We start from the raw sequence: 26,196 nt of genomic DNA, 5'->3' as shown, positions 1-26,196 counted from the left end.
ATTAGAAATGCCCTGTGTATTTCAACAATTTGAAATAAAACCACCAAAATATTGATTAATGAGAAATCCATAATCACAAGCATCATAGATGCCAAAATATCACATCATAAATGCCAAAATACCACACAATGCTTAAACAATCTTACAAGGCTGTCTAACTACACCAGCAATAAACCCGGACTAGTACACACAGACCCACATTGTTACTGATTTTTCGGTACAGAAATAATTCCTCTTTATCTGAAACTTTTAAAGGAAACAGGTTTCATTACAACTTCTGCAGACGAGCCCTGAAATTTCACATTAATTTCTGATAACTGGCATGCTGAGACAGATAGTCCTAGTCATTAATCAAATTAATTAGTATTCAGTATTTTGTGTTATCAAAAATTAAATGAAGTATTTAAAAAAAAAAGAACATATTAAATTACAACATCTTCACAAGCTGGCACTAGAAGAATGAAATAAAATGCTGGATTCTGCATTTGAGATCTTTCCCCAGTAGGAAAAGGATTTGACCCCAATAATCTATGAATGGTATTAGGATAACAATGTATAATGGAATATATAATATTAGGATAAGCATACTTTAGTCCTACAGATTTTTAATTTCATCCCAAAAGAAAAAAATAATGAAGAAAGCATATGCATTAAGATCACTGGATTTTGTTATTAAAAAACTCATAATAGGAACAATAGGTTAAAAACAAACAAACAAACAAAAACCTTTCCTGCATATTATGATTTTAATAAATGCTTAATTCCCAGTTTTTATACTGCAGACAGAGATCAGATTACCAAAACTGCATGTGAACAGTTCTACTTCCCACTGCAAATACTCAGGAGTGATTGATGAGTGTAAAAGCCCTTTTTTTTTTTTTTTTTTTTGACATGATAGCGGATTAGCTGCTGTTGGGCAGTGGTAGGATATCAAATGCAAGCAGTAAGAGCAGGCCAGGAAAATGCCCTGCTCACAAAAGAGAAATTGTGCAAAAACACCAGGGTGCTGAGATGGGGACAAATGTTAGAAACAAAGAATGAAAACAAACTCCTGGTACCTGAGGAGTATTTTTCACTGGAGATGAAAACATTAAACTTCTGCCCATCATTGGCCAACTGTTTTGGGTACTGACATTTTAAAGTGAGTGTATCTGATTTTTTACCCTCTCTGGCACTTCTCTCTGATAATACATCAGCTCAGTTCACATTATGAATAATAATTCCAATTAATATAGTATACTGACAAATCAGAAGCAATATTCATGCTTCTTTACAAGGGAAATGCTAATCTAAGAGATAAATTAACATTTGTTTATGTCGAGCCAGCACCAGTAATAATAACATCTGGGAAACTAAGATTTTGACACAATTTTCAGTAACAGAGAGATTGACAACAGTGAACATCTGCTTCCTCCAGATAAGGAAAAAAAACATATACTATCCAAACACAAACTTATTTACAATTTCAGTAATATTGCTTAACACGTACACACACAAGTATGTGGCACATTATGTAGGAAAAGTATTGAATAGAATTGAGATGGGGCAGGTTGAGTAGTATCTTTGGAGGACAGTTGCTGACAAAACTGCAAGTCCAAGTATTTTTTTGTGGCCAGGCTGTGCCTTCAAACTGCTCTCCCCTCACCTTCCAGCAATGATTCCAACACTACCCGTGTCTCAGACATGGGCACTGGCTGGCCATTCTCACATTTTTTGTCCCCCATGGGACTACATGATTTTGAAGATGGCAGCTGTGCTTCTGGTATTACTGCTACAAGTCTGGTAATGGGCACAAGGTTAGAGCAAAGCTAGAATATTTATTTTTTTATGAGCAGCTTCTGCCTTCACCACTTGCCCAACAGATGCACTGAGATGAGGTAAACAAGGACAGAGACTGGCTTAATTATTCTCCTCTCTGTCAGCCATGTGCCAGCTACACTGAGAACCCAGTTCAGCAAAGCACCTCATCTCTCCATAAATTTAAACCACTTCTTAAATACTTCAAATAGACTCTAAATCAGTAACTTATATATATTTTTCTTAATCACAGCTTAATATAGCAGTTTTCTTCTCAAAATAATCCTAACCCTCAAAAAAGATTAACCAATGATCAGCCAAAATTTCTGATTCACTAATTAAAATGTTTGCAACCTGCTGGTATTTATTGCTGCTTACAAAAAAAAAAAATAAATAAAAATAGCACATTTCCTAAACTGTAATTCCTCTTTCCATCTCTTCAGATTGCAACTAAAGCTCCAAATAAACATCCTAACTTTGGAAAAGCTTCAATGTCAAAACTGTGATCAGTGTGAAACTGATTGCACCATGCACTGGAAGCAAACCATAGTTCTGTGTTTAAGGAAAAAATAAAAAATTAAAATTAAAAAAAACATGGTGCAAAACTGTGGATGTTAGTAGGCAGTTCTGAACAAATATTTCTTGTTATATTTTGTGCCAAAGTGTACTACAGTATGCAAAGCAAATTAACACATAATGATGATGGAATCACAATTGTAAAAATAGCAGGAAATATGCAAATGACAAATGCATGCAATGACAGTAACATACACAGGAAAGCATTCAGGTTGCCAAAATATCTTCAGAAACATGTAGTGTATGTGCACCTCTGTATGTAGACATGATTCCTTCAGAGCATAATTACTGGGATTCAAATTAGCTACCAAGTAATTAGTAGCAATTCTTGTCACTCTCTATATTCTCTGTTCAACACGAATCAAAAGCCCATATGCATCATTTAGTAAAAACTTTGAGTCAATGTGAAGAACCCCAAGATAGTAGATTAAGAAGCATATTTTTCCTTGTTTCCTAGAGTATTTAATACTCTAAATTCATAACATCCGTTGATGACATCGGATACTATTCTCATAACAGTCCAAAAAATATTCAGTTGTACAATAACTAAGTTGTAAGTATTAAAGTTGTAAGTATTAATATCTTCATGGAAGCAATTCCAAAACTGGAATCCAGAATCTCTTACAGGAGGTGGATATGAGTTATGCAAGAGCGAACCCCAGCCATCCCAGCAGATGCTCCACAAGCAGCCTAGCAAATAAAAAGTCTCCCACTGTCCTCAAGTCAGTGTTACATGCTGCGTAGTGCTGAAATGGTGACAATTTGGCTCCTTCCTGACAAATGACAGAATATCTGATTCTGGTTCTGTGAGAGACATTTTTTGGTCAATCTCATTGCTACTAACCACTGTTAGCTGTTACGGTAGTGTAAGCACTGAGTAAGTCTCACATGTTTACAGTGCTGAGTTCCATATGAATAGATCTTTCTGAGGAGCTTAGGAGGAAGATATCAATGCTCTTCTTTGAAGTCCTACTTCAGCAAAGAACCTGAATCTTACTGAACTTGAAGCATAAGATTAGGTTCACAGGGGCTGCATTAAACATTTTCACAAATTAAAAGGAAAGTGAACTCTCCGTCATTTTCTTGACATTTTGGCAGCACATGAATGATAAAAAATGTGAATAAAAACCTCTGTATCTACTACTGCATGTCAGTGTGATCATGCCTTTAAGTCATCTAGTGCTGGTCATCCAAATGGTTTCTGAACCATCAAATATGAAGATAGTTTTTATACAGTCAGACCAGGTTGAACCATGTCTATTATTTCCATTTAAGAGTTTATTCATTTTCTTGGAATTTATTTCCACTTATTTCTCTCTCATTGCCTTAAGTTAAGGATGTTCATCTCCCAGAATGGGCTGACCACATATTGAGTCTCACAACCACCACCCTGTTTTTTGTTTTTTTTTTTTTTTTTGTGTGTGTGTGTGTTTGTTTTGTTTTGTTTTTTAAGTCAAAAGGAACCATTTTTATGACCACACAAGATCTTGTGTGTCACGTGAAATTTTTTGAAAACAAAAGGTTACAAAAAAGCCAAAATAATTATATAGATTTTAGTAGTGCTTTTAAATTTTGTATTTCTATACCATATATATATTTACTTATATATACTTGCCTCTAAAAATTTCTAAAAATAAAATGAACATGAAGACCAATTAGGCTCATGAAAAGAACTGGTTAAAGGAAAGGATATTAAACGACAAAGTGAAAAAAAAAATCATAGAAAATAGTGTGTTGCCAAAATATATGTTGCTCTGAGGTGGTTCATTTCTGGAGCCGGTTAGTGATCCAGTCCTTGTGAATGCCAAGCAGTCCTGTAAATTGCTGAACACCTTAAATACATTGATTTCCATGGGCACTGAGATATTCAAAACACAGTAATTTCCTGGACAGAGTGTAAATGGGAGGTTACTGGATCAGAAGAATCAGCCTCAGGGCACCATACAGATTATCATAAAATTTCAAAAAAATAAGAAAAGGAACAGCAAAATAAAAAGAACATACTTAATTTCCAAAACTTAATACTGAAATCAAGGAGATATGTAACTAGAAAGTCTAACCCACTCACTTGAAAAAAACTGGGTCAGATACAATATTGTTAAAATTGCTGGCCTTTGGAATGAGTCTGAATGTATACAGCTAAAATGTCACAACAAGGTCAAGTTGTTACCACCGCATGAGGCAACTATGTATGCAAATCAATAAGAATGTTTAATTCATCTCAAGTCTCTGTACGTTATTTTAGGTATTCACATCCTTTTAAATCTTCATTTATACCGACCAACTAAGAGGGCTGCAACTTGATCAATTACAATGGCAACAAGATCTGGGTTTACATCAGTGCTAGCACATTACACTGTTTCAGACCACCCCTCCAACAAGGCTGAGCTTCCTCAGTTTAAGTAGTTTCTCTACTGGGAATTTATACAGGTGCCATTTCAATGGTGCCTGAAATTCCATTGAAAATAAAGCCTTGTTAGCATCTTAGCAGAGCTGTGGATTTTCCAGGATCACTGTCATTGTTAGATAAAAGTAAGGATGGAATGGTATATTTCCAAATGCTGAAGAAAATATTGAGAAAGAGATTCTAAAACACTAAATTTGTATTACACAAGCTGACACAAAACTAATGAAGTAGGAATAATTCAATAGAATCAAAACAATAAAAGTCATTAAAGTTCCCTAGACACTGTAGTATACACTGTTTCATGCTAAAAATGGGAAATCAAGCCCAGAATTATATTGAAACTGAAACACATTCATCACTTGCACAAACAAAGCACACCAAAAAAAAGCGAAAAAAAAGACCAGAAACAGACAATACTTAGTACACAAACAGTCTGCTGTGCAGTGCTCAAAGACATCAAAGATAAGCCTTTTGTCTAGTGAGTATATTTCGAAAAAGTAAGAAATGCAGTGCTAGTTCTTGACTGTGGGGTGTACTTTAGCTGAAGATCACTACTTGATCTCCAGAGTAGTTTCAAGACAAGTGAGTGAATCACTAAAAAGTCCGTGTTCATCACAGCTGAAAGCTCAGCAGTGACCAGTTACAAGTAATGCTGTCAAATTAACACTGTCCATACAGCAACAAATGCAGGGACATTTATAATTGCAAAAGTACATTTTGACATATTTTTTAATTTCTTCATTAAGGACAATGTCTTCAGTAAGGACATTAGGGACAGCAATTCTTAATGAGTAGGAGTACCACTCCTTCATTTTCTTTCCAGTAATGCAGTCAGTCATTAGACTCTTGATCAATTTAACATAAAATTGGTAAATAAAATTTAAGGTGAATCAGGCTTAAAATTATTTTGATTGTGATTAATCTTTGAGCTGGCTGTATGTGGAATTTGCAGCTGTATAGAGGAATTTGAAGTCCTTAGTGAGATAATAAACTGCGTGCACTTGAAGGCATTCTGCCATCTTAAAAATAAATAAATAAAAGAATACATTTGTTTTCTATATTTGTGTGAAATGTATTTATAATATGTATTATTATGCTTACCAAATAGACTAGAACCTAAGAAGTTTAAAAGCCATGCACATCACTGTTTCTCAGCAGCAGCTATTGCAGTTAATTGATGTTATCGAAGCCAAAGCTAATACGAACTGAAGGGAGACCTGTATAGGCACAGTATGAGAACTGTCTCCTTTGGCAAGCAGCCATATCCTTGCTCATCTACTCACTTCTGCCTCACTAAGGCCCATGCTTTTGCCAGTAGCTTGTGCTCAGCACCTGATCCAGGCAACTGTGAAGCCCCCGGTCACTTGCAGAAGCAGAGCTCGCAGAGCTATCAGTAAGAAGAAGGGCTGTGCTGTGGGTGAAGGCTGTGTAAACTCACAGGGATGCCAAAAGTAATCTTCATCAAACCAGAGGAACCAAAACAAACCATCGAAACAAAATCTCGGTCTAGACTAGCCCGAGAAATCCAAGCTCCTGGTCAGGTGGTTTACAGATCACTGATCTGAACAAAGCATTTTAGTTTCATTTTGTTTTGTTTTCTCCTCATTCTGGAATGCCTGGAACAGATCACAGCCTTTTCAAACACAGTTTCTATTCCATGTTCCTCAGCAACCTTTTTACTCAGATATTCACAGTTCCAAAATTAAGTTACTGTCTAATTGAAGGTCAGGGTATCATTTCTGCTATTCACTGGAGCAGTGTGATCCTAAGAATCTGGCTGCTGGCATGAACCACTTTGAAAAATACATTTTAATCTATCTTTTCTCTGAGAAACTGTTTCAATTAAATGGCAGTGATAGCCACAGAAAGGATAGCCAACTTTAAAAACCAAACGAACAAACAAATAAAATATACAGCATATATTTATTCTTTGAATGCTTTTTAGTGAAGTTAAAATCTGGGTTTTACAGAAGTGCCATATAGTGTTAAGGGTTTGTTCTCTACTTTCTTTTGATAAAAATATATCTAGAACCAAACTGTGAACACTTTTAGCAGACTCTTTTTCTGATTTGGTAACAGTATGCTCAAAGACATCAAAGGGCTCAATGCATAGGGCTTAAGAGCCACTGTACACTGGCCCCCATTAAGACTTTGGGTAGATCGCAACTTTTCTGCCTTGCTTCTCTCGAATAGAAAATAGAGATATTGCAATTATATTCACCACTTAAGAGTATTTACTGAAAATTTAAAGTTTTTTCAAAGATGCTGCATGTTAACTATCCCTACTGAAAAGAAAGCATTTGGGTAAATAATAAAATCTATCAGAGACAAAAAAAAAGGCAAAAAAATAAAAATAAAGGTATCTAGCAAGTAGCTTACTAAACCAATTTTATGAGAAAATGAATGTTTTTAGCCAGCTCATAAAGTGGGACTGATGCACAGAAATATGCAATCTTCAAATAAGATAATACCAAGAAACCACTTACATCTACAGCTTTCTCTGATTAATCTGTTCTTTGATAGGTGTGAATGTTGGAGACCTGCATCTCCATAGGTATTTGTGGATAATTTTGTTCTCAGAATGCCAAGCAGACACGATCTCCAGCAGGTGTAATATGCTAACTACACCTGCTGAGTCTGTGCACTCATTGAGCATTTTTGGTTGCTGAGTTGGATGTAAGTCTCACTATCTTCAGTCTCCCTTTTTGAACTCTTGACAAGCACTAAAGAGAAGAGGCATTTTCCTCTGAAATTTCATTTCGACTAGTTAAAGAAACATGTATGTATGGACAGCATTTGCTCCAGAGCTGTTATGTGGTTTGTTATCTTTCATTTATCTTTTTTTGTCATACAGCTTTCCTTGTTAAAACCAGCAAGTCATATAGAAAATAAGAAAAAATCACAATTTCTCTCTTTTTATTGTCGGAATACCTACACATGTAGTGGCCACTAATCAAACTTTTGGTGAAAAGATGGAGTCTTCAAATAATTTTAAGAGTAAATTGAATTTCAAAACATTCACTGCAGTATTGGAAAAGGAAAAAAAAGGGGGAGAAGGGGATAAACATTCTATTTTCCATGGCATGAAAGCCCTTATTTTCTCTTTGTACCTTTCTTCCACTATCTCATGAGACTTAGATGCTAAAACCACTTTATAAAATGTACCTCCCATGGGAAAAAAAAAATAATGATTATTTGTTAAGCTAAGCCATTAAAACAATTTAGAGATGCTTAAATTATCTGAGTCAAGCTACATACAAAAATCACCGGGCTTCAAATAAAATAGCAATTGAGGCTTCATTTCATTTTAAACATTTTATATATTAAAAAAAAATTCCAAACATAAATAGAAAGATATAATTCCATTGTTTTACTATACTGTGTGCACGTGAAGTTTTACTCGTTTATAGTTCTATAATAACAGCTTTTATGAACATCTATGTCAATATTTTAGTCTTCAATTTCAGTATAAAGCATACTTTTGTTAAAAAAAGAGAATTTGGGGATATAAAGTTTACATTTTCTGTATTTCTTGATGACAGCAATTACTTTTTAGTGCATGAACAGTTGCTACTTACATTAACTTCTGTTATAGCAATATCAACGACGCTACCAACAACAATTAAGGCATCAAAAGTGTTCCATGCATCAGTGAAATAGTGCTGTTAGGACAAGCATTCAGCAGAAAGAGAGCAAGAGAAAAACACAAACAGAAAAAGAGAAGAAAAGGACAGTGTTATAACACAGAAACACTCTAGACTTCTCTGATGTACCACTATACAATCTTTCCCTTTTCTTAGCTAAAAAAATTGGTAGAAAAAAAAAGGCTATTTATTTCCCATATCAACATAATTGACCTATGACTGGTCTGTACTCAAACTTTAGAAACATCAGATCAAAATCTGTGACTTGTCCAGATGATGGAAATAGTGGGGAGACAGAGAAAGAGAAGTAGGGACTGGGGAAAGTAAGCTGGGGTATACTCACATCAGCTTCACTGAGAACGACGTCTACTATGCTGCCAATAACGATGAGGGAGTCAAACGTATTCCAGGCATCACTAAAATAGCCCTGAACAGAGCAGGCAGGGTGCAAACGTTTGTGATTACACATGAAATGTCAAATATTTGCATACTTCTGTTTAGTTTTGCATAAACAGAAATTAGTTAAACAAAACCTGTGATCTAATGAGAAAACAAAACAAAACAAACAATATTGCCTACTGAAGGAAAAGCAACATATATGTGCATGTGTGCGTGTGTGTATATATATACACATTATATATATACATGTACAGACACACACACAGACACACGCGCGCACTACACATGCATAACGCACCATTAGATAAGCATGACTTTGGCAAGCAAGCCATCATCCAAAACTGTTGTCTGGGACTAACCAGCAAGGCTGAAAAATTCTGAAATATATAACCTAACAAGCACAACAAAATCCCTTTAACCATATTTCTACAGGACCAAGCCAATTGAAACCTCCTTAGCATTAATGATGTGATGTCCTACCTAGGTAACTGGTAAAGAATATTTAAGGGTCATCACTGTTTATGAATGCACAATTATTATCAAAGTAAAACTGTGCAATAAAATATTGCAGAACTGACTTAATCTTCTATTTCAGACCCAATGACCTCTTAAGGTCCCTTCCAACCCTTATAATTCTGTGATTCTGACTCTATTGATAAGGTTTAATACAGAAGCCTACATCTGCTGTTAGGGCCTGATTCTGTAACCTGTGCTAGGAAGCAAAGCACCTTGAACAAGTTCTTAAGGCTTTTAATGCAGCCAGTCCAATGTCTGAAAATTTATTTTCATAAATCATTTAGTCACCCTTCTGACATTTATGTCTTTAAATATATTCTCTTATGGATATGTTAGTAGCCCACTGCTGCAAATTGTTATAAACTAGTATCTTCCAGCAAGAACCCCAATTAGCTGTGTCTACTGCAATCAAAAGTGCATGTTTGTGCAAGAAGATATTTGGGAAGAAATCAGGAGGTGAGTTACAGGATCGTCTCACTGCAAACAAATCAAGGTGTATTATGCTGCTGAAGGCAACTCTATGGATACAAGATACGTAGGTTTCCTACAAATTGTGGATTTTGCCTAGTTATTACAGAAGTTCAGAACTGCACAAGTTTCTGAACTCATCCTTTCTGTCATTCAGATATACAGACTTAAGAGCCTATCACGGCTAAGGATTGTACATTATATTTAAAAGGCTGCAACGTACATGTTGTACATGTGCATTCTGCTTCCAGGTAATTCATTTTAAAGTAGTAATTTGTTAGTTGCTGTTGCAGTTCTAAAAAGATAATTTAGCAAAAAGTTAAAAATAACAAGTATGCTGATCTTACCTGATGTCTAGTTTCACTTATTATTATGCTACTTGCTATAAGATAATGTTTGAGTTGAGTAGTTTAAGTTGTTATGGATGTTTTTACCACAGAAAAGAAAAATCTGAAATCTTTTTTATTTAGAAGTGGAAAAATATTTTTCTCAACATTTTAAACCGTTAGGACTTATAGTAACGATTCATTTTAAAAGTTACACCTGTGTACATGATGATTCAAAAAAGTGAATGTTAAATTTGCTCTTAGAAACTACGGAAGAGCTGCCACAGCAGATGACAGCTATATATAGCAGATGACACTATAGAGTATTCCAGGAGAGAAAGCACTGAGCAGGTTCAGGAAAGCCTCCTTCTAAGGCTAGTCTTTGCTCCCAGAAATACTGTACTTATTAACACTACTCCATTTTAAATTTTAGCTCCTTTATAAAGAGAGTTGTTATAATCATTCCTTCATTTAAGAAAGGAGCCATAGGAGGAAAATCGGTCAGAGAATGATTATCTCTACAACCCATTGTGGCACATGATTTCTTTCTCTGGGATTAATCATCAATTCCAGTCTTGAGGCAAAAGGCAACATTCATGGATTTGGCTTCCTGAACAAACACACCCACATCTGAGAGCTCCTTCTCAACTCCCTGTCACTCCTTTATCCATCCCACCTCACCAAAACAAACCATTTGCAAAGTCCTGCTAAACTTCATGTTCAACCATCCGAAGTTACTGAGATTTATAATCCTGAAGAGATTGGCAGCTGCCAGCTAAAGGCAGCAGCTATATTCTCATGACATTCTTCCTGGTCATTTATATGCCTTACTTCTCTTATTTAAAAGAAATATCTTTGATTTTAACCTAATTTTATATACATACATATTTAAAAGACTACTGGCAAACAGCGAAATGATAATCAGCACAATCCTGAGGTGTGCTATCCATCTTCACCTACAAAGCAACCAAAAAAGGTTCTCCAAATAAAGGTTAATTTCAGCTATAGTAAAAGTGACATGACTAGACATGCTACAATATAAAGCACTTAAATAACAAATTCACATTTCAATTCAATACTGCTAAAATACTTTAAACATTTATTTTATGAAACCTTTTCCAACAGTATAGACAAATATTGTTCAAAGTAATATGTAAAGCAAAAGCATACAAACAAAAAAAAAAAAGAAAAGAAAGATGGTTTTGGAAAAGGGAGGAATGGACAAGTCACAGCAAATAAACATCATGCAAATAAGTTGTTTTCACCACTGCAATAACCCAAAATCAATTCACTTACTAGCCATCTTTCCTTTTTTTTTACAAAAATCTGATGTAAAATGACATGGAAAATCATTACAAGTTTAAGTAACAGCTGACTATAATGAAGCTGAACATATGGTATGTGTTGATGCATAGTTTTATATTTCATTGCTATATTTTGTTTTGTAATGTACTGACCATACTAAGTAACAAACTTTAGCGTATGTGGAGAATGACATGGAGAAAAATATGCCTGCTCTTTTACCTTATATTGTGAAAAATTTATTGATTTAGAAATGCTTAAGGATAAATCACAAATTCTGGGGAATATGTAGGCATAGAGAATTAACACAGGAATATATTTCTATTGATTTATCACATAAATATTTTAGTCCTTATAGTACTCTTTTGAAGACTTTAGGGCCTCATTCGGTGAAGTACTGTGTGTTCCCAGTCAACAAGTGTGCCAGGCACTCAGCATCACCTTTAATATCTATCATTTATCCAAGTTTTATATACTTCAGAGTTGGAAGGTAGTCTGCAATACCTCAGTTTTATACAACACAGTATCATAGTAGGAGTACCAATAATTTGTAATTGCCCTAAGTTGGCAGGAACAGCAAAAGCAAAGATTACACTTTTTACAGGATTTTTGTCAGTGTTATTAAGGGGACATTGTCAAGCAGATCAGATAAAAACTAACGCATTATCTGTTCTTCTTTTTACGCATAGAGTAATGGAGTTTTTATTTGATGCCTTAAGCAACTTTGAAATAATTTATTAAAAGCAAAAAATTAATAAATAACAATATCCATCCTGCTAGACAAGACGAGGTAACCCAATGGTGACACAAACAAAGGAAATGAATCAGTCTTTTCCCAGAAAACATTAAGCAAAATTTTAGGCTTGGCTGCAGACTGTTCCTACGATGACATTTTTAATATTAGTTAAAACAATTCATTTTTGTTTTAAATATGTATCTAGTTTAAAATTTAGATTGCAAAGAGACGTTCACATTCTGCTTAAGGCTGCTAGCTCATTTACAGTTATTAACAAACAAAGTAATCTATGTTGCCGCTAGATTATTTCATATAGAGTAGTTGAAAAAATGGTTTCAACCTTCAAGGAACAAGGAACAACCTTAAAGATATTGAACTCTTTTCCCTTTGTGCTAATTAATATCTGCCAGATGTGATTAATATCATGGCCTTTTAACCTTGTCCTGCTAATTAACAAATTTTAGGTCTTCTGTTTCTACAAGGTAATGAAAGTCAGGAAACGAGGACCTTTCATTGACAGTGGATTCCCTTCAAACTCTCAGTTTTCAGACCCAGGGAACCATTACAGTAAAAACATCCAATAAGACAGAAAGCATGTTGCAACAGTTAGAACCCAAATTGTACAAAGTCTTAGAGACCACTATTAAGACACTGCTTTCAATAATGAGTAGGAAGTCCATAATACACATGAAGAACTGTGATTTATACACTCATGATCAGACCACTAGGTTTTGTATTTTAGCTGCTATTGCTGACTATAGGCACAAGTGTATGGTGAACCACACAAGAATTCACAATCTTTTTTCAAAGAGCAGATGATAAAATGCAGCAAAGTCTTCTCAAAATTCATTGTGTAACAAGGATATACATATCAAGAAATACAATCAGCATACTCATGGCACTGCATAACTATCCCCTCTAAGGCTTCATATTGTGTTAGTTTTGATGTGAAATCCTTAGCATTTAAATAAGATAGGCGACAAAAAATATATTCAAATAAATTCATTAGAAATGTACAATGGACTGGACAGTGCAGAGCAAGACCATGGGAGAGTGGAAAACTGTCACCCAGAACTCCACACTTCAGATCTCAATGCCTGACCTCAAGTGATATAGAATTCATTTACATCTTCAGGTGAATATAAACTAGCCTTAAATCAAGTAGCTCAGGCTACACAGCAGAGCTCGTGGCTAAATGCTACTGAATAAATATCCTTGAAATGCCAGGAAGTAGTTATGCACCTACCCCACACTAAGCTCTGAGCTGCCATGGCTATGTTGCTGCATCAGAGCTAGTTTGTTTAAAACAAAAATTTTGCTTTAATTTTTTTTAAGATTGCTCACAAAGACTACAATCATCCAGTTCACTACTTAAAACAAAGGAAGTGCAGTTTACATTCAATTACAGATACAGATATCCTGGGTACTTTAAGAGAAGGGCGATGGAAAATGAAAAATACAAGCCTTGATGGTGAGATCAGGAAACCTCAAATGGCACGACTGACTTCCTTCAAATTCCACGTATATTGAGTGACCCCACTTCACTTATTTACATAGATATAACACCAGAATTAGTATTGATTTCATTGTAATGAAAACAAAATTTAGTTTAGCCTATCATTAACTTTTGCACTGTCATTAATGGTGTATTAGAACTGAACATACAAGACTGCATTGAAGGTTTTTTTTTGTTTGTTTTTTAAGTCATTATTAATTGTTATCAGTGTCTCTTGCAAATCTGCGTTTGAAGATGTGTTTGCATTCCTTATTTTGACAGTGTCCCTCTTAAGGCAAGGAATCCAAACTGCTCAGTGTGGGGCCCTCTACAAAATGGTGTGTGCATATAACTGAAAACATTAAAATCTAAAAAGGCTATTGAATGTCCCAGTTATTTCTGTGTATGTTTGTAGTACCTGGCTATATTTTTAAAAGTAAGGAAAAAATTTTGCATTGCATTTTGAAAAGGTTATATATCATAACATAACATACAGGTCTTTACTGGAAGTTAACTTGGTTTAAGGTTATAAATGTAGTATTATGAATAGGAGATGTGGAAGTGCTTATATCAGGAAATGATTCATCTGATTTAGAAAGGGACATTTTCATTACTTCAGAATATTCCAGATCTCATCAACCACCTTGTAATGTTTGCTCCGATATCTGCATTTCATTTCCTGGAGTTACTTATATACACACGATCAGATTAACATTTCAATTATGATTTCACTCGTAGATAACTGTGGGAAACATGTAGGTTCCTTTTGTTCTTTGAATAATACATAACTAGTGTGAAACTTACATTACACTTAATTCTTGTAGTGATGACCTAATTAAATCATGTCTAAAACTTACCTTGGGTTTGAATGCAATCAGTTTCAAAACCATTTCAACAGTGAACACTCCTGTGAAAACCATATTCATAATGTCCATTGCATCATTAAACAGCTTAGACTGTCCGTAGTGCTGTGAATGAAAAATATGACATATTTAAAAGTAAAGGTTTTAAAATAATAAATGAAAGTAAGGCAGAATATGAAAAGTTGGCAACAATGGAGCACAGGAAAATATTTTCTAATAGTATATTTTGATTCACACCTATATACACACAAGACTAGCTGAATATCTCTGTCCAAAAATGGCTATTTAAATCTATTCTGTTCAGGCACTGAGTGGAACAAATTTGGCATTCCTCTACATCTGGGAACACTTAGGACAGTTTTGAGGAGGACTGTGTTCATCCAAAAAAGGAGTATTAGACAAAAGCAATTTCCCAAATCTTTTAAAGATCCCCAGATATTTCCCCAGGTTTTAAATTACATAGCCTTATGCCATATCTGCTTAAAAAGCCTGCAGTATGTTAGTCACAGAAAAACATATTGTATAGGAGTGATATATTTAAGAGCATAACAGTGCATGCAAATTTATTGCAAAAAGTAAGTAGAATGGGTATATAGATTGGAATTGGAAGATTCTTTTTCATATCAAAATCAAGAGTACTGGGGAAAAGAAAGAAACGACTTGGAAAAGTAGATAAGAGAAGCAGCTGGTGAAAAACAGTGGATGTAGCATGCAGGAAAAGCAGGAAAAGGTAAGCAGACAAAAAGAGCATGTGCAAAAATACACCCAAATATATACAAACATAGAGCTAATATAAAAAAACATATTTGCACATTTGCATCATTATACAATTCTAGAGTTGCTTCATATATGAAGTCTTTAAACTTCTGAAGAAGGTACAGACATAGGTAGTGGAAATATGGGTTAGTACATATATGAAACACAGACTTAACAAGTACAGAAGTTACAAAGGGATGAAGTAATGCTTAAAGGCATTGCATAAAAGAATAAGATAAGATATCTTTTATTAGATGAAAGAGTCTAAGGGATTCAGAGAAATGTTTGCTAACAGAGAAATGTTTGCTAACAAAATTTGGCTTTTACATTCCCTTCACATTTTCTTGCACACGGACAACCTTGGGAATAGACATTTATAAATTACATTAAATTACAATGATCAAATATAGATCAATGAGCTTCATTATGTTAGGAAGACCATCCGCATCAAGCTCTTTCAAACACTTATTTCAGAGAACTAATGCACAGATTAGCACGCGTCACAGAAGAGTACTATGATGAGAAGTTTGTTTTAATTTCACTTTATAGAAAAACACAAGTTGCTGTAAATGAAAGGCAGCGTATCACCCACATCTTTCCTTGCAATTCATGCCACTGGCTTCAGAAGAGCTTCTGGTTTTCCTACCTGCATAGCCAGGCAAAGTGTGTTCAGCATGATGAGGACAAACATGATGTATTCAAATCCAGTAGAATTCACCACGTACCAGAACTTGTACTGGTAAGGATTTTTTGGAATATATCTACGAAGAGGACGTGCTTTCAAGGCATATTCCACACACTGACGCTGTAAAAACAAGCACATCAAAAATTGTCAGACCATACCTAACAGTGAATCAAATTGGAATATAATTAATCATAAGTACAAAGTGTTAAATGTAAATCTTAGAAACATGCAGTTCATCTACTTTACATAGATTTCTTATTATTAGGTAACAACTTAATAACACCAATTAAGTACCAGTATTAAGTATTTTTATTATTATGTACCAACAAAGTAATCAAGTAGCTTACCAATCCTCATTCATTTACAACTATATCTGATCATATACACTACTCAGTTGCATACACAGAATCAGAGTGCTCATGGAAATTCTGAAGTGGTTCACCTTCGTACAAAGTAGTAGCAGACCACAGACAATATGTATGTATATGCATATGTGTAGTATATAGTACTATATGCACTGTATTTTACACATATCGTCATACTGATACCCAGCCATCGTAATACTAATGAATCATCAAGAATTCACTGTAAGGAATCTCAGTGAATAATAATAATGATGACTATTAATTAGTCTGTAAGTCGTGCTTCATCTTTACAGTGTTCAAACACCAGTGTAACTGCACAGCATAAAATCCTACAGTTAGTAAAACAGCTACTAAATTGCCCAACAAAAGCATGTCACGTATGTAGGAACATCACAGATTTTCCAACCCCATTACTCCTTTCCAACCCCATTTCTCCAACCCCATTACTACCTGAAATCTTCATATAAACTGGACCTTCCACTAGTCTTTTGAAGAATGCTTACAAAGGCTTACTAAGGGAGCAGAAAATGCAGTATGAATGCTCCCCTAGGTTTCATGCTTACCTATGTTTGAATAAATACTGCTGTGCTACAGTCAAACATGATCCCCTGAAAAATCATGACTGGTGACTGACAAGTTTCTCAGTCAAAAGATTAAACAATAAAAGGGGACGGGTTTTTTATTTGAATGTATCACCTGTGAATTTCTAAATAAATAGGAAAAAATAAGATTAGAATGTTTTGAACACATTCACTTTCTTTGAACATTTTCAGACTATTCAGCATGTAACTTTTATATTCTTGTTCTTAATGTGTAATCAACCTCTGCCTATGGATAAACTGGCTGTTATTCTTCCTAACATGACGCCAAGAAGTGAGACACTAAGAAGTCAATTTAAATTATCAAGCTTAAGGTAACAACCTTCACAACAAAAAGACTGAGATGCTGGGATTACAGGAAGAGGAACATATAGTAACCTGAATATTAATTGATAGTATTTCCTAGTGCTGTGCTACTTTTTTTTTTTCTTTTTTTTTTTTTTTTTAACCTAAGATATGTGTTTGATGCCCTCTTCTGGCCCAAAGCAGGAAAGAAGCTCTTTGTGCAAAAATAGTAGTAACAGTAATAATAATAAACAAAAAATTCTTTTAAGAACTAGAAGAGTTTATTTATTTTAACCTGATTTTTGTCCAGCTCACAGTTCTTATATTCTTGTTCTCCTTGTTCTTGGAATGTAACAATGACAAAACCAACAAATATGTTCATCATAAAGAAAGCAATAATGATGATATAGATGATGAAAAAAATGGATATCTCCACTCTATAGTTGTATACAGGTCCTACATTCTCGCCATTCGAATCAATAGCTTTGTACAGCAGCCTGGGGGGGAGGGGGGGAAGGAAGGGGAAGGGAGCAGGGAGAAAGAAAAAGAAAAGAAAAAAGTTATCATTAAAATGTCAAAAGAGAGTAAAATATGCAGACTCTGAGGACAGATTTCACAAGTGGCCTCCTGTTTATTATTATCTTTCTCTGAGTACTGCCAACATGTACAAACATACCAAACAGAAGCACACCACACAATCACCAACACAAAGTTTGGTGATTTTTGTTGTTGTTTTTGGTTGTTTCAAAATAATTAAAACAATGACCAGCTTGGTTTTTGGTTTTTGCTTTTCCACATAATGTTGTCCTGGAAGACTACTCATTTAGGTAAATACCAAATGGTAGCTTGCTCTTCCAGGGTTTCTTTATGCATTGTACTACTTCCTAGTTTTATCGTAGATTTACTCAAACACCTAAAATTTTCATATTATTTAGTATTATTTAAATTGCATGATGGATAAATATCAAAAAGGATTACCTATCAGTAGAATTAAAAGAACAGACTGTTATAGCAGAAGTAGCTGAAAGATTAGGAATCAAACAATATCAAACACAAGATTCCATTGGTATGAACAGGCACACACACAAAAAACTATTATATTCAGAGATTATACAGTACTTTTAAGTTAGCCTATATTGTGCTCCTAATTTTAAATTGATTTCATTTACTGTAGGAAGCCTGATTATTGCTTGACTGTTTTGTTACCCCTGAATGCCCAGTAAATGATAGAGAACTTTTCTGGAAAATCTGTCTCAATAGTAATGTGAAAACATGGAGAATTCACTCACGCTGGCCAGCCTTCAAAAGTGGACACTGTAAAAAGGGCCATCATAGCAGACAGAACATTGTCAAAGTTGAAATCACTATTTTGCCAGACCCTCTCTTTGACCATTGGATTATCAACATCTCCGTCTTTATAAACAATGTATATCCCCCTGTAGGAAAGAGAAGGAAACAAACTGCCATTAGTGAAATATTAAATTAGACCTCAGATTATTCCATGCTCTATTCAAAATAGTTCATTTTACTCCATCAGCAAGCTCATTTCATTCCTTTGATAACCTGTGTTGACTGCCTTTATTTTTTTAATTTTTCTGCTGGATTTCAAGATAGCAATTCCAATTTATTCAAACCCGAACTGCCTGTCACACATGCTTGCTACATTTTAAATTATTAAGAAACAAAAAACCACTTTCTTAGCTCAAGGAATTCTCACCGGCATTCCTCAGGATTCTGTTTTGCCTCATCAGTGCATCTGTAGAATTTTCCCTATGTATAGAACAAGAAAAACAATGATAAAATGCAGAACAAAGAAAATGCATTTACACTAAGTCTGGTTCAGCCCACTTCCAGCAGCAAGCCACACAGAATTCAGCTCAGCTTTGCTCTTCTTGATGAAGTGCAGATTTTGAAAGTTTGCTTACCTTGAAGAGCTGCACTCCAATGCAAGCAAACATGAACTGCAGCAGAGTTGTAACAATCATGATATTACCAATAGTTCTAATAGCCACAAAGACACATTGAACAACATGCTGGAAAGAAAGAAAAAAATTAAACACAACTTGTTATTTAATAGCATCACAAAATACTACCAGAAGAGTAAACACCTATTTTATCACATTTAGATTACTTTTTAAAACTACCATTTTTGCATTGTCAGTATTATACGTGCTACCACACATAAACTTGTTTTCTAAATTTGTAAGATTGTTGAGATAGACCTAGCAGCTGTGGAACAACAATGGAAATATTGCTGTGACATGTTGGTTCACAGCAAGCATTGTGGTCAAATCTCTCCATGGCAATGGTGTTCCTCCACATGTAAACTGCTGTAATGGTGGGCACCATCTGGCCTAGTACATTTAAGAATCAGGAACTGATTTATGGTGTTGCCCTGTGACCTTCTCCAGGGAATTTTTCTTGTGCTAGACTTTTTAACCTGAGGCAGTATTGAAGAATAAGGTCAACAGAAACGTAACTTAGAAAAAGATAAAAATAAATACTTTAAGTCCTTTTGCTCTGTTTATTGCCCTTAGCGGCCTCAGGACTCGTAAGACTCTGAGGATCTTCACAACTGAGATAGCACTGGATCTGGGGGAAAAAAAAAAAAAATTCTGTTACTTTTAAGGAAACTGATTTTACTTCTAATAACAATGTTCTTGCAACTTCCTTATACATGAAAATTTAAAAAAATATATATCAAAATTTAGCATACAATATTTTTTGAAGCACTTCTTTACTGATCTCTTACTGATACTAGAAAATAATATCAACCTCATAAATACCATAAGGATAATTTTGATTTCTGGAGCAACTTGTGAATTAACAGCTCAGAATCTTGTCTGACACTAATATAATTAAGTTTGGTCAGGAGAAACATAGTCCCCAAAGCATTTTTTCCATGTTGACAAGTTCTTTCAAATACAGTGTTTAAGTCCTGTAAATCCACAAATACCTTAATTTCCAACCAACTGGATTTAAAAAGATCTCATTCAACTCACATTCTCTTTCAGTATCTACAACTGTATTTTGAAATAAAATAGTAGTAGAAAGCCCTTTAAAGAACATGTTGTGAAACTGAAATCTTGCGTAATTGGTAGTACAAGCAGAATACAAATCGGGAAGCAGCTAATGGACACCCAGCTCTTGCTCTTTTCTAGGTCAGTAAAGGCTTCATAGATGATTCTGAATGAGGCACAACTGCTCATGCAGTGAATTAGTAAGCACCTTCAGACTATTATTATGTTCTGCCTCATCCAAAAGAAGGAAGCAAAACATATCTTCACTACCACTTTCAGTCCTGATAAAGGTACAACTTTTCTCCCCTTCAAATTCTGTCAGGTTACATAGCCCAGGAGGGCAATGCCGAAAGAACAAGCTCATAGAACTAGACTGTACATATGGCAATAGCAATAGCACAGAGTAACCTTCTGAAACTAACAAACCTCCTGAAATTCCAGGAATTACTTGCTGAACAATAGTGTCGTGGTGCTCTTCCCTGTTCTCTTAGCAATAGCAGGAAGCAGGCATTTATTTCCAACCTGTATTAGTAATGAGTTACAACACTCTCCATGTAACTCTCCATTCTTCCCATTCCCACCCCTGAATACTGATTTTGCACACCTACATGCAATGGCAGAACAAAAGGAGCTGGAAGATTGATTTCAGCATAAAACCCCAAAGCAAAAATAAATTGTTCACATATAATACTTACTGAATACCAAATGATACCAGAGAAACACCCACAACCAGCAAATCCAGCAAATTAAAATAATTCCTGCAGAAGGACCCTTTATGAAGAAACGCTCCAAAAGCTGTCATCTAAAAACAGAATTGTTACATGTTTACTCTCCATTTCAATTTATTCAAAGTGACATTTAGGCTGTTTACAAGACACTCGCCTAGAGTGTGAATGCATACAATAGCATCTCACCTTTCTAAAAGGAACTGAGATAAAAAATCCCACTACGTGTGTTAACTAACTTTCATTTAAATCACAATATTCTGCTCAAGCAACACAAGCAAATATGTTAATTGTTTCTGATATCAACAAATGTTGTACTCATATAAGGACTGATTTCACTGAACTGATTGGGCCTTTACAGAAAAATAACTAAAAGAACCATAAAACTCCCACACTCACTAAACTATAAGGACCAGATTCTGACTCTTAATCATTCTTTTTTGTCTTGAGAATTGAAGGAGCTGAAAATGTATTGCAAAATCCTGAGAGTAAAATCTGGTGCAGAAGCAGTACAAGGCTGTCACAAGGCATCATCACATTGCTACTTTTCTCTTTCACGCTGGAGATGGGTTAAGATAATGAGTGGGTATCTTGGAAGACAGTGTACATGCTGTTTGTGGTACTGCAGACTAGGATTCCTCAGGGCAGTGGAACAACCTGCAGACAGTCCTAGCTCACTTCACTTCCAATTGTATAGAGTGTGGTTATTAAACTAATTAAAATCAGTGGGAGTTAAACCCTAATATAACTATATAAAGATGTATCAAGCCTACATCTCTCTACAAACATCCATTCACACTGTACTATGTGATCATTTAACTGTATTTAACATAAATACTCCTATGAATGTTAAAATATATGGATGTAGAAATACAGCTGAAGTACTCATCATCCCATCTGTATATGGAAACTCATGCTTCCATCATATCAAATCCCAGCAGAAGCATTTGACTAAAACTGTTCTACAAAAAAGCCATTCTATCCTTTGCTCAGGTCAAGGCAAACCCTAAAACAAACGAGGTAGTGAGTATGGCCACACAGCCTTCAGAAGAGACAATGCTGGAGAGCACTCACTGAGCTGAGCATCCAGGACACCACCACTGTTGCTCTTTTCCTCCTGCCTGTAATTCCACACAAATGGGTATTGGTTTAAATGGTGTGGGATTAGTACAGCTGGGGCAAGGTTAAACGCACAGGGCCGTAACCTGGCCTTCACTCTGACATTTTCACATTTGCCAAGTACTACAAACAGGATGGTAAACTGGATTTGAAAGCTATGAAGGGGTTACATAAGAGAATTCTTAAATGCTTTAAACTGATATTGCAGCTTTTCTGTTACTCATATCCTCACTCATAACCTCAACAGCATATAATGTGGAAATCCTCATGTCTGCAGAGAAGGCAATAAAACAGAGCACAGGGAGACTCTTCACATGTGAGTTATTCTATTTTAATACTTGCTTTTTTGGACATGTGCAAATTTCTCCTCTGCAGCTGATAATAATGCCACTGGTTATCTTCTTATCGGTTTCACATATTTTTTGACTGGAAATTAAGGAATGCTATTTTTCCTACAGATCTTGAATTTGCTCCCTGTAGAACACACACAGCTTCTGTATGACTTGGATACTGTCAAAATCCCAACGCAGAACCCAGCAGGGAAAACATGGAGGACTCAAGCCACAAGCAAGCAAAGCCAGAATCTGAGACATGTTAGCAAAGCAGGCGTGTATATGTACTGTCCGTTATATTTTTTATGGTACAACTTACTTTCTTTATAAATACATGTGAGTGCACTGCCAGGAAGAGCTTCCTGGAGAAAGTGGAGTCAGGAGCATCAACATTTTGGGCTCTGATTGGACTCCTTGTTTCTTTGTAGTATTTAAGAATGCCAGATTTCAGTAGCTCTGGTGCTTCCTACTTCCCTAGAATAACTCAAAGTCAGAATCTTTTGCAGTTACATTTCAGGAACATTTCTTAATTTATCCAGTTATGCTTGTTTATGCCAGAATTTATAATTCCTCTGTCTGTGGAGAAACACAACTGGAACTACAGAAGCTACACAAACTGCTGCTCTGAGCATGTGGGCGGTCTATTGACTCTCTTCTGCCACAGAACTAGCACCAACATATTTAGTAGGGCTTCTCGAATTCAGAGTTTGGAATTGGTTTGTTCTAGTACTACAAAACATTTCAGTGCTTCATTCTTTTCTTTGCTTTATTTTTCTCTTGATGTGAAAAATCTGGATATTTTTTTTTCTAGAATGTTAAAAATGTTACAAGATTTACCATTTTTTTAGCAAGTTCCTCACTGCTGAAAATGAAAAGGGGATAAACAGAAGTCTGTGAGAATATCTGCAAGCATAAATATAGCCTACTACTTACAGTACAGCTTATCTTGTAAACAGCCCAAATATTGCATCAATTAGTATTAATCAAATCTCATTGTGACAAGTATGCACAGCAATATGAGCAAAAGCTGGGAGAAGAGATTTTGTTAAGCTTAATTCTCAACTGGAAATGTAAAGTTTATGTACAGATTCTTAGTGCACCAGAAATTGTATTGTATAGATTGGGGTTACTCAAGCAAAAGCTTACGTTGAATATGCACTGAATTAAATTTTTAAGAATCATACAAAATAACAAATTAAATATATATATATATATATATACTTTTATTGCTTTGTTCAGCATTTTCCCCACGTGAAACTAACATGCTCAGTTATACAGCTTCTTTGCCAAAATAAGATTTACGCGTGTAAAGTCTGAGTAACCCCAATGGATATTCTCAATAATCTGTACACAAACTGTACATTAAAATGCCAATTTTGAACTCATGCATGGGTAATACATTTAAGCAAGCATATTTATGCCTTTCTGTGTATTTAAATGTATGCCCAAGATAAGATAAATGCAAAGTATCTTAGTATACAGATAGATAAATGTAAGATATCTTGCAAGTCCTATTGCAAGAAAATAGTTATCTATTTTAGCTCTGTGAATATAGTTCAGCAAGAGAAACGAGAAATCACATGCTCCCTCCTTACAAGACTGATCAACTCTTTTTAGAAATGCCAGAGCAGGGAGAAGGAAAAGCTCATGCGCAGTGTTTTGTGTTTTTTTTTTTTTTTTTTTTTTTTTTTCCCTTTTCTGACAACTGTAAGTTTTAAAAGGGTAAAAAAAATGAATTACTAAATTGATGTAATGATAAAAAGTCAGCTTCTACATGCATCCAATGGCAAAAAATAACCAATCAAAACTATAAGAAACTGTCAAATAAAAAAAATCCTCTTGTTTAAAAAAAGTTTAGCTTTGATAGCTTAGAGAAAAGGCGAAGAACATTTCAAGTGCCTTTTCTTGGCAGGTGACACACAAGGAAAATCCTTTAAAACAAACTTCCTTTAATAACCTGTTACCTTCAAAATGATCTCAAATGTAAACATACTAGTGAAGACATAATCTGCATACCCTAGGATCTGGAAGGTAAACAAAAAGTTACAAACATTATTGCTAAAGCTGCTTTTGAGCTAACAAGGATCAATTAACAATGCATTACCTTTAACAGGATTTCAACAGTAAAGATGGCTGTGAAAGCATAGTCAAAGTAACCAAGTATCTGCAAGGTATAATATGTGCCACAGTAAGAAATCCATCTATTAATAATTTTTTACAATTTAGACCACACGCACAACAACACCTGAAGAAATCTTAATAGGTAAACCAGGAATTAAGTCAATGTAGTTTAAAAGACCAGCTACTGTGCAACCATTTTTGTTTACATAAAAAATTATCAGATGTCACCATAGTTAGATATGAGATTTTACCACAAAGACCCAGTAAGTGAGACTTTCACAGCTCTCACAGGTACTCTATCAGCTTTCACAGGTACTTTCTTAAGCCTTGCACAGAGATACATGATCTTAGAAACAAGAGAGACGTTTACTATTAAGTTAGCTTTTTTTTGTTGTTGTCGTTACTGTATAGTCTGAGCTATAGTGTCACAAAGCAAATTAATGAATAACTGAAATAATTTAAATCAGCACTGCATGTATTTTTTTCTGAAACTTGGAAAATATAGCAGTGATTTATTTTTTTTTCCCCTGGAAATTTAGAAGAACCCATACCTGTGACATGCACAGTGACATGCAAACTTTTAAAAATATTTTGTATTTCATACTGAATTCTCTATTGTCAACAGGAACATTACCATATATTTCAATAGAACCAGGATTTCACCCTTTCAAGGTGGCAGTACTGCTAGCACCTAATTTAGTTATTGCCATACACTGCAGTACTGCACTAATTTAGTTTCAAGGATCCAGCAATTCACCCAGCAGTCAGTTGTGCACAGAAACATTGCCTATGGTGCAGCAGATAGTAAAATGGGAAGAAGGAATAAAATAAAGAGACAACACACAAAGGAAATATTTCTATTAGATCAGATAAAAGGATGTTTTCTTTCCTATATTCAGATGAAGAATATATCCTTCTGTACCTTTCTGGGGCTGAAAGAGTCATATATAAAAGCCATTCAACAAAAATTAGCAGTAAGGAATTAATTCTAGAGTTAAAAGACATGTTTTAAAGACATTCCATTTTGTTAAACTTTTTTTTTTTCACTCCTGTACTATGTCATGAATTTCAGCAGAGACACAGAAGCTGAGACTCATCATGATGGTTAGCTACCATGTTCAGCAGTGGCAAGTCTTGATCCCTCAATGACATAGCCCATGTGCTGTCCATTATCTTGGAATCTTACCACAACCTTCAGTGATGAACACAGGATATTCATCACAAAAAGCAAGGACTGTCTAGAAGCATTGATATTTGCAGAAGGGATAGCATGAACACTCACCAGAAGGCCATAATATTGAACTTGAGCGCCAGCTGGAATAAGCAGAGGCCATCCTTGTAAAAACTTAACCGCCAACTTTTGCATCATATCTTTCAGTGTTTTTGAGTCTTCCAGCTACCAACTCACAAACTCAATGCTAAGCTCTCTATTCTGTCATTCAACAGGAAGTTCTTTCCCTTGCCCCACAGGAAAACATTGCCTGTGGTGCAGCAGAAAAAAAATGCAAGTCTGGTGCATTTGTGAATTTTTACAAGAGGGCAATGTCTTCTCAAAATCATTCAAACATTTTACCTGTTAGGTAAAGGAAAAGGAATAACCTCTTCAATTACCACCACTCTGGAATTGCATCTTCCTAGCATTCCTCTGGTTACAAAAAAA

At 35.0% G+C, this 26,196-nt stretch overlaps 1 protein-coding gene across 13 annotated transcripts in view; it reads right to left on the bottom strand.

The window, feature by feature from the left end:
• The window catches only part of CACNA1D (calcium voltage-gated channel subunit alpha1 D), a 194,409-nt gene that overhangs the window by 43,225 nt on the left and 124,988 nt on the right, over window positions 1-26,196 (bottom strand). For 6 of the 13 annotated variants that reach the window (XM_072044121.1, XM_072044113.1, XM_072044112.1 and 3 more), the window contains exons 21-31: window positions 24,520-24,579; window positions 20,935-21,041; window positions 19,724-19,811; window positions 19,145-19,252; window positions 18,937-18,989; window positions 18,509-18,655; window positions 17,515-17,716; window positions 15,932-16,090; window positions 14,524-14,634; window positions 8,768-8,851; window positions 8,359-8,442 (exon numbers count right to left, since the gene is read on the bottom strand). In XM_072044121.1, the coding sequence (XP_071900222.1) occupies window positions 8,359-8,442; window positions 8,768-8,851; window positions 14,524-14,634; window positions 15,932-16,090; window positions 17,515-17,716; window positions 18,509-18,655; window positions 18,937-18,989; window positions 19,145-19,252; window positions 19,724-19,811; window positions 20,935-21,041; window positions 24,520-24,579 (1,203 nt within the window). The remainder of the gene's footprint in view (window positions 1-8,358; window positions 8,443-8,767; window positions 8,852-14,523; window positions 14,635-15,931; window positions 16,091-17,514; window positions 17,717-18,508; window positions 18,656-18,936; window positions 18,990-19,144; window positions 19,253-19,723; window positions 19,812-20,934; window positions 21,042-24,519; window positions 24,580-26,196) is intronic. The other 7 variants (XM_072044122.1, XM_072044116.1, XM_072044118.1 and 4 more) reach the window with 4 other exon arrangements.

The sequence above is a fragment of the Anas platyrhynchos genome, chromosome 13, assembly GCF_047663525.1.
Source record: "Anas platyrhynchos isolate ZD024472 breed Pekin duck chromosome 13, IASCAAS_PekinDuck_T2T, whole genome shotgun sequence".
In the NCBI taxonomy this organism is placed as follows: domain Eukaryota; kingdom Metazoa; phylum Chordata; class Aves; order Anseriformes; family Anatidae; genus Anas; species Anas platyrhynchos.
The sequence above is the reverse complement of the archived record's forward strand: the minus strand, read 5'-3'. Positions and strand labels throughout refer to the sequence as shown.